At 30.7% G+C, this 12,881-nt stretch overlaps 2 protein-coding genes across 3 annotated transcripts in view; one reads left to right on the top strand and one right to left on the bottom strand.

Annotated features, from left to right (window-relative positions):
- Positions 1 to 4,355, top strand: part of LOC100161789 (zinc finger protein castor homolog 1) — an 85,354-nt gene extending 80,999 nt beyond the window's left edge. For both annotated transcript variants that reach the window (XM_008181549.3, XM_001946525.5), the window contains 5 exons: positions 1,188 to 1,326; positions 1,526 to 1,720; positions 2,583 to 2,982; positions 3,748 to 3,836; positions 4,044 to 4,355. In XM_008181549.3, coding sequence (XP_008179771.1) covers positions 1,188 to 1,326; positions 1,526 to 1,720; positions 2,583 to 2,982; positions 3,748 to 3,836; positions 4,044 to 4,318 — 1,098 coding nt within the window. In that variant the 3' untranslated portion in view covers positions 4,319 to 4,355. The remainder of the gene's footprint in view (positions 1 to 1,187; positions 1,327 to 1,525; positions 1,721 to 2,582; positions 2,983 to 3,747; positions 3,837 to 4,043) is intronic.
- A 2,694-nt stretch (positions 4,356 to 7,049) lies between these two features.
- LOC100159740 (structural maintenance of chromosomes protein 5) overlaps positions 7,050 to 12,881 on the bottom strand; it is an 8,797-nt gene continuing 2,965 nt past the window's right edge. The window contains exons 6-20 of the mRNA XM_016801777.1: positions 11,876 to 12,004; positions 11,649 to 11,811; positions 11,428 to 11,553; positions 11,142 to 11,302; positions 10,998 to 11,052; positions 10,841 to 10,898; positions 10,252 to 10,415; positions 10,026 to 10,158; positions 9,291 to 9,537; positions 9,034 to 9,210; positions 8,724 to 8,960; positions 8,401 to 8,628; positions 8,143 to 8,325; positions 7,972 to 8,064; positions 7,050 to 7,260 (exon numbers count right to left, since the gene is read on the bottom strand). Of these exons, the coding sequence (XP_016657266.1) occupies positions 7,198 to 7,260; positions 7,972 to 8,064; positions 8,143 to 8,325; positions 8,401 to 8,628; positions 8,724 to 8,960; positions 9,034 to 9,210; positions 9,291 to 9,537; positions 10,026 to 10,158; positions 10,252 to 10,415; positions 10,841 to 10,898; positions 10,998 to 11,052; positions 11,142 to 11,302; positions 11,428 to 11,553; positions 11,649 to 11,811; positions 11,876 to 12,004 (2,217 nt within the window). The 3' untranslated portion in view covers positions 7,050 to 7,197. The remainder of the gene's footprint in view (positions 7,261 to 7,971; positions 8,065 to 8,142; positions 8,326 to 8,400; positions 8,629 to 8,723; positions 8,961 to 9,033; positions 9,211 to 9,290; positions 9,538 to 10,025; positions 10,159 to 10,251; positions 10,416 to 10,840; positions 10,899 to 10,997; positions 11,053 to 11,141; positions 11,303 to 11,427; positions 11,554 to 11,648; positions 11,812 to 11,875; positions 12,005 to 12,881) is intronic.

Genomic DNA, 12,881 nt, shown 5'->3' with positions numbered 1-12,881 from the left:
TGTTTTAAATGCTCATAACTCACTTAAAAATTTTAATATCGTAAAAAACCAACGAGAGGGCACAGATAATGTTGTTAGCTAAAAGTTTGATAATAGGTCAATTCACTCTAAAATCAAAAATGACAGCACCCTATTGAAACTAGCGAACGAAAATTTGCGTACGTATGTAAGACGGAGACAACACATGCGGGTGCGACGTCCTCTTAAGCTTGGTATAGGAAATATGGTACCGTAATAAAAATAAAAGTTTTTTTTTCGTTGATATATTTTCATCACTCGATAAAACCTTTCGCATTTATACGAAATGGTTCGGACGAATTTCAGACATGAAAACTATTTATAATATTGGTACATTAATCGAAGCCAATCCATTTTTTATACCTACAGAAACCCTTAGCTGCACTGAACTGTTATATACCTATCTTATATTTTATATATTATTCGTTTAGATTTCGTCAGTAGGTTAATGATAAAAATATATTAAATTACCTACGCTGACACTCATTGTCATAAGTAAAATACGGAAAAAGTTACCACAATCGGTTTGGTATAGTTTCGAAGACATTTACTTTGCTTGTGATTTCGAGGAAATAATATCATGCATGTCGTTGGAAAACAAACACGTGGCGCGACCTGTTGGCGTACAACAGTGAATTGCCCTGCATTACCGTACGCTTTGTTTCACTTGTATTGTATTTATAAATTCAGATCGGAGTTCGTTTACCCTCCAAACCTAACCACTCACCCGATGTAGCGGAAAAAATAAACTATGAGCACGTCGTTCACGCCCACGTTTACCCCGTTTTGAGATTAAAAAAATATGCGTTCAAATATACGTTATATGGATAATAATAATAAATTATAATTTTTTTATGTATGATATACTATAAACCATATAGGTAGTAATCGTACAAATAGTATAGCATTTAATTAATTGCCGCGATAACGAGCAAATTGGAAACGTGCGCGGCTGTAGACAGCAAAAATGTTTAGTTTTTACACGTCTTCATCGTCCCGTCCTTAATTTACTCGTTATATTATATTATATTATATCCGTGATTGCCGATAATATATCATATACGAACGACTCAGTCTGCGTCCAGCAGCATCGATGAATTACTATATATTATAATATCAATATTATTAACGTCATTATAAAACGACTATCTATATTTCGTTTTTTCAAGGCTTTTTCGGAATTGGACAAGCTCAAACCGCACATCATCAAGCACACGCCGGGCGCCTTACCGACGTTTATGCAAAAAACCGAGAACATAAATAACAACAACAACGACGATACCGAAGAGATCGCACAGCATCCACCCGGTGAGAATCGTTTTTACAAATAATTATATCACCCGAAAAATTATATCCGGTTGGCCAAAAGTACATAAATATATCCTCTGATCAAAATATTCCTAAGCAACTTGAATTTAATTTGTATTTTAAAAGCTAAAACAGTTATTTTCACCTATATAATAATAAATAATAATAATTATAATATGTATTTACCGCATGCTCGCAGCACTGACAATGATGCCGATCTCGGGCGATAGCAACTCGGCCGCCAGTATGCCGCACTCGCCGTATACTAATATACCGGGATTCGGTGCAGCTATGGCAGCCGCTATGGCCAACCAACAGTTCGCGTCTCTGATGACGTCCCAAGGATTGCCTTTCATGCCACACGCCATCCAAGCCATGTACTCGTCACCAACCAGTAAGTACCTACACACCTGTACAACACCACACAAACATAACATAATTTTCTTCATTACAATAAATACCTATATGTTATATTATACTCATTTGACCGGCCAGTGTGATGACGGTTTTTTTATATCGCACCGTAAATTCAGTAAATAAATAATCCAACCAGATAAGTGACTGGCAATTGCTGGTTCGAAAACCCTAAAAAATCCCATGTCTTATAAGACCCACCACCAAATCTACAGAAGTAAAACGTTGTTATGGTGCAGTCCCAAACATCGCAGATGCATGCATATTTTAGTTTTAAACTCATTTTGTCATCACTCGATATTATTTTTGACCAATCAACAACAAATTAAATGTATCACACTGTTGTGAATAACGAATAAAATAATGTGCGTGTGTCCATAATGGGCAAAAATGTAGACGTGACAAAATTATTGTCACGCGGCGTTTCGTATAGGCTATTCAAGTACATTAAACTGTCCCCAATCGGTCTGGCTCACCGATGTTGTGCATATTATATGGTTTAAAGTTGTATACGTCATCAATATACGACACGATGTAAGTGAGTGAGAATAAGTGAGATGAACTCAGTGTTATATAGTCTACAATGAGTTATACAATAGACTACATGTCCAAATGCGATACAATTGGCAACTGCAAGAATAAACAGTACCTGTTTTATTGGTTTTTTTTTTATATATATTTGTATATATTTTTTTACAGTGGGCAGTCAAAATTAGTATTTATAATAGTTAAAAATCCGACCATTGTGACCTCACCCGACCAATACTAACAATATCAACCTCGACTTACAAATTATAATATGATCAATATATTAGTAACGCGTCGTTTTCCGGATTTTATAGGCCTGATGTTCGCTCCACCGCCCGGCTTCAACCACCACCAGACCATGTTGGCGGCGGCCGGCCACAACGGGCTGCTGAACCACCATCGGGGTGGCGAGGCGGCTGGCGGCAGCGACGGGACAGCCGCAGCGGCGCCACATCACCACGTCAACCGGCCGGTGTCGCCGTCGCGTGACATGAGCCCGGAAATGAGGAAGGCACGAGTCCAGAACTCGATGCGCATCCTCAAGGACGAACCTGTTCCCGAGGGATACCTGCGGTTTCGATTCAACGAGGACTGTCATTACGCGCATTGTGGCTACAGGGAGCACCAGACGCACTTCCACTGTATGCGCCAGGACTGCGGTTACAGTTTCTGTGACAAGACCAGATTCGTTCAGCACACGGCCAGACATGAGAGGTACGTTCCGTTAACGTCATAATAATATAGGCAGAACTTGGTTATGATTTAAAACATTCTCCGGAGATTGTTTTACTGTAAACGATGATATATATATTATGTTTTGGCGTCGGTATATTATTAAATTATTATGTTTTCTTATGCCATATGCCCATATCCATATTATATACCTATACCACAGAAAATTCGTCGACTAATATTACGTATAGTGACAATGAACACGAAAAGATGTTCTTAGATTTTGAATTTTTAAGCATCGAATTAACATAATATAATGATATAAATGTTATATATGTAACCAATATTTTATTTCATCGCTATTTAAAAATAAAATATTAAATCTCCTGCCCCTTGATGATTCGAGGCGTTGATTAACAAATGATATACAGCTTTGGCTGAATATCAAAATAATATCTGAGGAAAAACAATTTTCAGTGCAGCGTTATTTGAAATAATTGTGCTCTGCATTATTTTCGTATCACGGCCATTTCGCACCCTCTGTTTTGATTTTACAATGCATTACCCCCACACACATTTTTAATATTTTTTTTGATTCTTACCAAAATAATATAATCATATAATTCGTTCGAAGATAAATAATGTTATAAAGAGATATAATAATAATTATGCTTACATTTTATATGCCTAGATAATTGTTTAGGTACTGTGTCTTTGCCTTTTAATTTAAAATAATATACCTACTTATACATATTGTGTGGCATATGGTGCGTGTACCATTCATCTGACTTTGGTTTTTTTTCGCAGACTCGATACTCTGATGGGAGGCGATTTCCAGCAATACAGGGCCAACGTGTCGTGCGGACGAGCAGAGTGCACTTACATTTCTGCCATAAGTGAGTACACCATCTAACTATACCCTATGACCTTCATGTTATAATATATCCTGCATAATTGAAAACGTTTTTGGTAACAATCCTGCCTCCCGTTCCCATACCATATATCTAACTATTCCCTCCCCCACCCATGACGAAGTCGATGCCCGTTATTATAATGACGTTTTTTTTCTGTTTTTGGTCCATTCTCTCGCTCGCCTCACACAGGTACCGGTCAGAACAAGGCATCGCATTTCCACTGTCTCAAGTGCGAGTTCGTGTGCACCGACACCAACAAAGTAGTGGCTCACCGGCGCCAGCATCAGAAGCTTGACTCCATAATGGCCGCTGGCTTCGAGAAGTTCACCCCGGCGCAGGCATGCGGCCAGCCCGGTGGTTGCGTGCACTCCGGCAAGCAGACACACTACCACTGCTTGAGCTGCCAGTACGCCGTGCTCGGCCTGTCGCAGATGACGGCCCACAAGTACCGTCACATGGAATGATGCATCACTGCACGATCGACGGGTACAGATCTGCGCACGCCTCTCTCTCTCTCTCTCTTTATATTATGTATATATCAGTTCCTATAATATATTACAATAATATTATTATGTACGCGTGTCGATGTCGATAGTATATATGCCAATAATTCGTTGTTAAAAAATATTGTTACGATAGGTAGATAGGTAGTAGGTACCTACTATATGTCTATACGAAATGGATATAATATAATAACATAATATTATGTAATCGAATTTTTAGTAGGTATATTTTCGAGATGTACAATTCTTTTTTCGTTTTGATTTAATAATTTATTTTGTATACACACACACAGGGTGTACCTATATATATAATATATATACGCGGATCAGTGTCGATATTATGTATATCATGTTACATACTATTATTATATTATTATATAGGTATAGAGAGAGAGAAAAAATATTTATATAATTGTAATTTATTATATCATACCATTTACCTAGTATTACCTACACTCATATATATTATGTGTGTACACTGTACAGGTATGATAGTATCATCATTGTATAAACGCTCAACCGTAGTAAATCGATGACAATACATCTTTTTAATGCTCTGCGACTATGTCGTTGGGGTGGCCGGCACTCTCTACTCCACTCTTCACACCACACACACACACACACACACCCCTAGACCCTAACCATAACCACGGTATATCCGTCGTGCGTGATCACTTATTGTACAGCGTAGGGAGGTTTAACTCTGTCCCACGACATATCATAGAACTATTATACTATGACCACATATACACGAGTTATATATAGCTTTATATATATATATATATATATATATAATTTTTTTTTATGAATAAAGACTCTCCGAGTCGATCACTATCTTTATTATTATTATTATTATTATTATATTTTTTAAAACTAGTCTCGCTTATTATTTCTAATTATTATTATTATATTATTAATCATCTTTTAACAGACCAAGTTCTCGTTTTGTAATATTATTTATGTATATATTATGTTATAATATACACTTACCTATTATATTATTATATTTTTAATCGTGTAACTTATTTTTGGAAACCGTTCCTCCCACCTCGTTTGACGGTTTTATTATTTTTTTTTTCTTTTGTGATATTGATTTATTATTATAATAATTATTATTATTTGTATAAACACCCCCCAATAAAACCGTGTACATAAAATATTTAATATATATCATATATATATACATAAATTCTTTATATAGACTACTGCGAAATATAAATAAATAAAATAACATACATGGGTGTGTGCGCGCGCGGTCAAACAAGAACACGTCGTGCGATTGATCTATATAGTAGACTATAGAACTATATTATAATACGTACCTAATACCTATAGCATTATATTATATCGATCAACCGAAAAACGTGATTACATAGACTTAATATCATATTTTAGTGCCTTGCGTAGTGCGTACATATATCAATATTGTATGATTTTCGATAGTGTCATTGTACTGGGTTTTTGTATATTATATAGGTACAGACACATTATAATAGAATTTAGAATTTAAAATAAAAACATATAAATCAAACATGCAAATCGTGTTATCATGAATATTTTATTTACATTAGTATGGAACGTTTGGAAGGGGTGGGGGAATACTGGTGCGGAAGTCCGTTGCCGAAACTTGTGGGTGCGCAAGGCGTTGTCGTCGAGTGGGGGACGGATCGAGTGTCAGGAAAAATTTTACCTATCTGGCGAAAAGAAATTGTGTCGTCGATCTTTTTTTCCTGCCCCCAGCCATACCTATTTTATTATTATTATTAAGTACATAATTTTTATTGTTAATTCTCTATTGCCCGATTGGCGATTAAAGTCGAGCACGTGCCACATCATACCATTTATGCATCTCCCAAACCGAAGAGTGTTTTGTATTATATTAATTTTTTATGCGGGAGGTAACCTCCCCTTCCCGACCGAGAAGCTGAGACGATCGCTGTGGATTTTTTCGGAGGGGATACAAAATTTAAACGATGAGAGCGCAAAAAAACTGTTGAAATTTAAACGTAACATGATAATATTACGCCATCATGGACGCAGCAGTATCATACCTGTGCGATAATAATTTTGATTTTTTTTTTTTACAAGTATTGTGATAGAAATTTTTTTCGGTATACATTCTTATTGATTTTCACGGCTACCATATATATATATTATATATATATGTACATAATATATGCAAATATTTTTTTCAACTAGGTACTGTGTTTAGATTTTTATATAGTTAATAATAATATATTGTGTAATTGTAATAAAAAATTAAATAATTCATTTGAATATAAATATTTATATACTATTATGGGTTAATTAGTGCCTTAACACATTATTATTATCAGTTTTTTTTTGTACATTTGATTTTAGATTATCTTTACGGTGAGTTGATCACAGATATTTGATTGTACAATCTTTGTTTATTATTATTATTATTTTTTTTTTTAGATATTATTTAGATGGTAGATTTTAAGTATGATTTTTATGAGTTGGTGTATAATAAATTTGTGAATTGAATAATAAAAAAATAAACAAAATAAAATTATTGAATAATGAATTCTTTTAATATCAATGTATAATAATATGCATTAATTGTGTATAAAAAGTTATACATTTTTTTTTCCTGAATACTTAAGACTTAAATGTTTTATGAATATTGAATATAAAAATGAAACATGAATCTTAACAATTACTTATAAGACTGTATAAAACATAAAATAAATAATTAATTAATTAAAATGCATAATGTTAGGTTAATACAATAAGAACTCACAATATTTGAGATATTGAGTCATTAGAATAAGACACAATATAATAAAAAAAAAATTCCCATGGTCATGTTTGATTCTTTATTTATCAATGCAAAATATAATATCCACCGTGGTGTTTTTAAATGAAAGGTTCTTGATCAACTGAAATCATAGAATAAAAATTAAAAAATTAATATATATTAATTCATTTTAATACCTACACATAATATTTTGGATTTGTTTAAGCCAATATTAAGCTTAAAAATAATTTATGAATAAAAACAATGTTTAATATTATACTAACTAAATTATATGACTTATATTATATTATATAACTATTAATATATTTTGAGACCACAAATTTATTATTATCTTACCTAATGTATGATTATTATATTAGGTATATATAAATTGTTATCCTAATATTTGTTGAGCTATAATAAATTTTAGGATATTACATTATTATATATGCAACAAAAACCATGACACAACCAAATTATTTTTCACAACAAATTTCATTCGGTTTAAAAAAATCTATTAATAAAGGACTATTTTACATTGATGATACAAATAATATTAGGGTAATGTTCAACAAGTATTACAGAAACTTATACAGGTATAGATATAATTTAGTAGGCACAGATTTTTATAAAATATTCTCATAACACAGACATAAAATATACAGTTATCTGTGATTGATTAAATAGTTTGGTTATAATAAAATGTATAAAAAACAAATTAATAATATAAATATATAATCTAAGAGTGAAGTTCTACATTCACCACTGAACTACTGAAGTAAAATATAAACTTTTAAATTGTATAGAAAAAATCCTTCTCCCTTAATCCCTTCAACAAATACATTCAACAAACCTTTGGTGTGACAACCAAATACTGATTGTTCCTGTCTTGAAATAACTCCATAAACAGTTCCATCAGTTTCCTTTCATATACTTTATCCATGCCCTATGAAATTAATATCATTGTATGTTATTAAATAATTATCTAATATCGTAATCATTATAGATTTTAAAGTCTACAAACCTGATTAATTTCATCAACAATTCTGAATGGAAAATGAGTAACTTCTTGAAGGGATAACAAAAATAGAGCCGTTGTCAAAGCACGTTCACCACCACTTTGGCTTTTGGCATCTAATAGCCTCAGTGAAGGAATGTCATTGCGAAATTGCACCTTTATCAAAAGCCCATATGCTTGGAAATCGTACTACAAACCAACATTTGGATGTAAATCATAAATTATAATTATTGCCAAAAAGAATAGCTGGTATAGAATATTTACCCTCGTTACGCCAATGTCCAAGTCAATTAAGCCACTACAACCAAAAGAACTGAGAAATTTCTGGAAATTATTACACAACAAGGCAGTAAGTTCTTGAATTTTTGGCAACCATTCAGAGTGTAATCTTTCAATTTCATGTTCTTTGGTTTGAGCATTGAGGTTTAAATTTTCCAATTTCTTTTCTAAATTCTTTATTTTTATCTTGCGTTCCTTGTATTCTTTTATTAACTATAATACAATCAACAGAAAATATAACTGATATATTTAATTATTCTAAATTAGTTTTTTTTAAAACAAAAAGTTAACATTTGTTCTTCTCTTACCTGAGGAGCATTTGGATCAATATTAAGACAGTTGAGTTTGGCTTTCTTCTCAACAATTAATACATCTAAATCATCAACATCATTCTGTTCTATATTTGCAAATTTTTCAATCATGGATTGAAATAAAGTTTTATCGTATGGAGACACTCCATTAGTCCAATGTACAGCTACATCTAACATTTTCTTGAATTCAGATTCCAACTTTTGTATGTACTTCAGGTAATCACTGAAATTGCTCTAAGAATAAAATAATATAAGTCATAAAATAAAGTCAACTAAACAAACAATTTAAATTTGCAAAAATCTTTACCATGTTAGTTACATAGAGTGTCTTTAATTGCTTCAAAACTTTGTTTTCATCTTCCATGTCAACGCAACAATTGTTAACAACAAAGGCAGAACTCATAAGATATATCATACTAGTTGAATAACTGTCCAACATCGCAACAGCTCCATTCATTGAATCAAAGTACTTATTGATTAGTTGCTAACAATACAAAAATACATTAATAATCCGATGAACAAACTGATGAATGATTAATATTTAATAGATTATAATAAACAAACCGAATTTTGGCTTAATAATTTTGTGGATCTTTCTTTTTCTGTTTTAAGTTCACTTTGTTTGAACTCCATATCTTTTACCATTTTTTCATAAGCTTTTTGTCTGTTTTGAAATTTCATAAAACTTCCTTGTATATCTTTTTTCCTATCAAAAAAAGGTTGACGACTGTCTTCGGCAGTTCTAAGCTGATTAATAAATTCAGTTTGTTGTTGAGCCAAATTTTCACAATTTACTCTAGCTTCTTCTTTTCTAAAAAAAATCCAATAACAAAATCAAATTTAAAACAAATTAATTGATTAAAATAACATTACAATAAATGTGTGAAATAAATTTGGAACCCTAAAATTTATAATTTAAAATTATTAAAATGAAATTTTTTTTTTGTAATGTAACTAAAATGTATTAAAAAAAATTAAGCCATGTAAATATCAAGTTGAATTATATTTTTTCTAATTAACTTTATACATCAAATAAAAATATACAACAAAATTAATAGTATTATCCTAATTTTATAAAAAAGTTTATTAATATTTATTTGTTGCTTAAAAAATACAAATATTTTTGTCAAATGATAAGTTTTGAATAAAAACCGTTTTAGATGAAAAATACAGCATTTCTATTTTTTTTTTATTACCACATTTTAACTAGGAAAGTTGTATTGTCTAAGACTTAACAAAAACAAATGAAAAAATCATCAACTTCCGAGCTTAGTCATAAGAATTATAATAAAACTTTACTTGGTTGTCAAAGATTGAATCAAATTTGAGTCTACAGAAAACAGCAAAAATTGTGCCTCAGTTGATATTTGTGATTGTCGTGTGATTTTTTCTCCCGTATAGTTTGAATTTCTTATACTAACTTGATCATTACCTGTAAATAATATAAAATCACATCAAATAAAAATACAGATAAACATAATAAATATCCCAATAGATAATCTAAATATCAATTTTGTTGAATTACCTGCAAAAAAGAAGCTAATTTTACTGGGTAAACTCTGCATATGATTGAAAACTTCTTTGGAACCAATAGGAATATTTTGCATGTCGTAACTTTTAGTTAGATATCTCCTTATGACAGGTGGTGCTTGTATCATGTCTAATGCATAAGTATGGAAACCAAATTTTCTGTTTCAAAAATGAAAATATTGATAACTTAAGTTTGTACACAAATAAACCATAATATTGATTTAATAACATTATTATAAATAATACAATACAATGAAACTTCCATATTACTTCTAATCTCACGGGCAAAAAAAAATATGTTGATATAGGAATACGATAAATAGAACTAAATAAATTTGTTTCTCAAATATATTCCGTTAATAGAAAATTTTGTTAAATGGATGTTTCCCTGTAGGTATAATAAAATTCATATTCCTGAATGAAGAAACAAATATTTTTTTTCTTTTGACATTATCTTGGCCATAAAGAGTGTAGAATTTCATTTAGTTTATGAATATTATTTAGTATATAAATTGGCATAACTATTTAGCATAAACATTTTATTTACAACCATCAATATTTTAATAAGCAGTTTAATAACTTACCTTAAACTATTTATATCATAATTTGGTATCTCGTTAATTTTAAAATTGGCAGGTGGAGCTGAGATTGAATTAATTTTTTTCCAATGCTCTTGTTTTACTATTTTATTAAATGTAGTCAGATCTTCTGCATATTCAAAAACAAATGCAATCATATCACGATAATTAATAATATTTTCTATGTACTTGGCATTTTTTTGGTCACGTACTTCAATCTATAATTATTAATAATTGTACAAACATATAATATTATTATTATTTTAAAAACTAAGTAAATATAAAATATTTTTTTAATTAAAAATACCTGAGTGAATAAGGGTTCAAAAACTTGTCCATGAAAAATTGATGACTTATCGCACTTTCTTAGCCAGGTTATTGCTTTCCACATTTCCGGAAACTTTCTCTGTAGTAATTGATTTTTGCCTTCTTCTTTTCTTTTTTCGCGTTCAAGTTCTTGATCAATAGCTTAATATAAAACACAAGTAGTTCAATACAAATTAAATAAATAGTTAAATACAGTATATTATAGGTACCTACTATATAAAACTAAATTAACATCTTATTTTTATTTATAATATGAAAATACTAACCAGACATTTTTTCAGTTAGACCTCTTAGTTTGTTTTTAATGCTTTCTAAATTGCTTTTCACAGGGTAAATATTTGCATCGATACTTTTGATATTTTTATCAATTTCAATAAGTTCCAGTTTACACTCTGTACAAGATATAATTTACACGTTTCAGTATCAACAACATAAAATATTCAAGATTTTTTTTTACCTTCAACATTTAATGTTTCATTTTTTATACTTTGTAACTTCACTTCCATAGATGATATGGATTCTGTAAGGTCTTCTATTTTGATTGAATTTTTTTTAACGGTTTTTATCAACTCATTTATATCAGATACATGACAATTGGCAGCTCCAACTAGATTATTAAGTTTTTCAATTAACTTAAATACTGCTTTTGCCTAAACCAAAGATACATTCTCATAGATCATTCAAAATATTATTAGGATAGATTTAATTAGTTACATTCTGAAGAACCACATTCTTCAGATTAATTTCTCCTGACTGTTTCCTTTTAATTCTATCTCTCTGCTGATTAATTAGAACTAAGGCATCCTTATTATGTTTTTTTGACTCTTCAAATTTTTTTTTTTCCTGTGAAAGAATAGTATGAGGATTAACATAATATACAATCTATTCACTTTTAATAGTATTGGCTTATAATTTATAATATCATTCAAAATAATATAATGAATCGTACTAGAATATTTTTTAATACATTAGGTAATAGGTATAACAATTTTTATATATTTTAGTATCGTGACAGATATACAGAAATCCACAGTTATTCTGTGATGGACAGGGCCGGATTGGACAAATTTGGCCCACCGAGTTTTCTGTAGATCACCAGCACACTTACAAACTGGCGGCCCCTGGGTACATTCTTATTCCTTGCATAGTTTTTTTTTTATTTTATAGTCTCAACTTTTAACTCTAAACATATTTTCAGTCAGCACGGCCCAAAATTTTCGCGGCCCACAGAGTTTTACTCGGTAACTCGCCGGGCCAATCCAGTCCTAGTGATGGATCTAACAATGTAACATCACATAGATAATCTTGCCCAAGGCCATAATTTTACACAATAAGATGAATAGTGGCCATTGATAATAATTAATAATTTTTGTTATTGCTGAAATCAATGTTAACTTAAAATATGAATTCGCAGATTATTATTACGTATTTTCAAGTTTTTTTTTTTATGGTAAATAAAGCTTCGACTACAAAGGTTTTTAGCCTGCATGAAGTTAATAACAAGAAAAAAAATATTAGGATACATTGTCCTTATTAGAATATTTGGAAAGATTTACTGTTTATGTTTTAGACAGATCGTATGAAAAAATGTACAATATTCTCTTCGTTAAGGACTTGGTGAAATAAGATAAAGTTGTTTTGGATTTTGCGGGATTTAGCATATTTTCGGGATTATTATTATTTGCTTTCTATTAGGAGTTTTCAAGTTTTATAAATATTT

The sequence above is a fragment of the Acyrthosiphon pisum genome, chromosome A1 (genome assembly GCF_005508785.2).
Source record: "Acyrthosiphon pisum isolate AL4f chromosome A1, pea_aphid_22Mar2018_4r6ur, whole genome shotgun sequence".
Lineage (NCBI taxonomy): Eukaryota > Metazoa > Arthropoda > Insecta > Hemiptera > Aphididae > Acyrthosiphon > Acyrthosiphon pisum.
The sequence above is the reverse complement of the archived record's forward strand: the minus strand, read 5'-3'. Positions and strand labels throughout refer to the sequence as shown.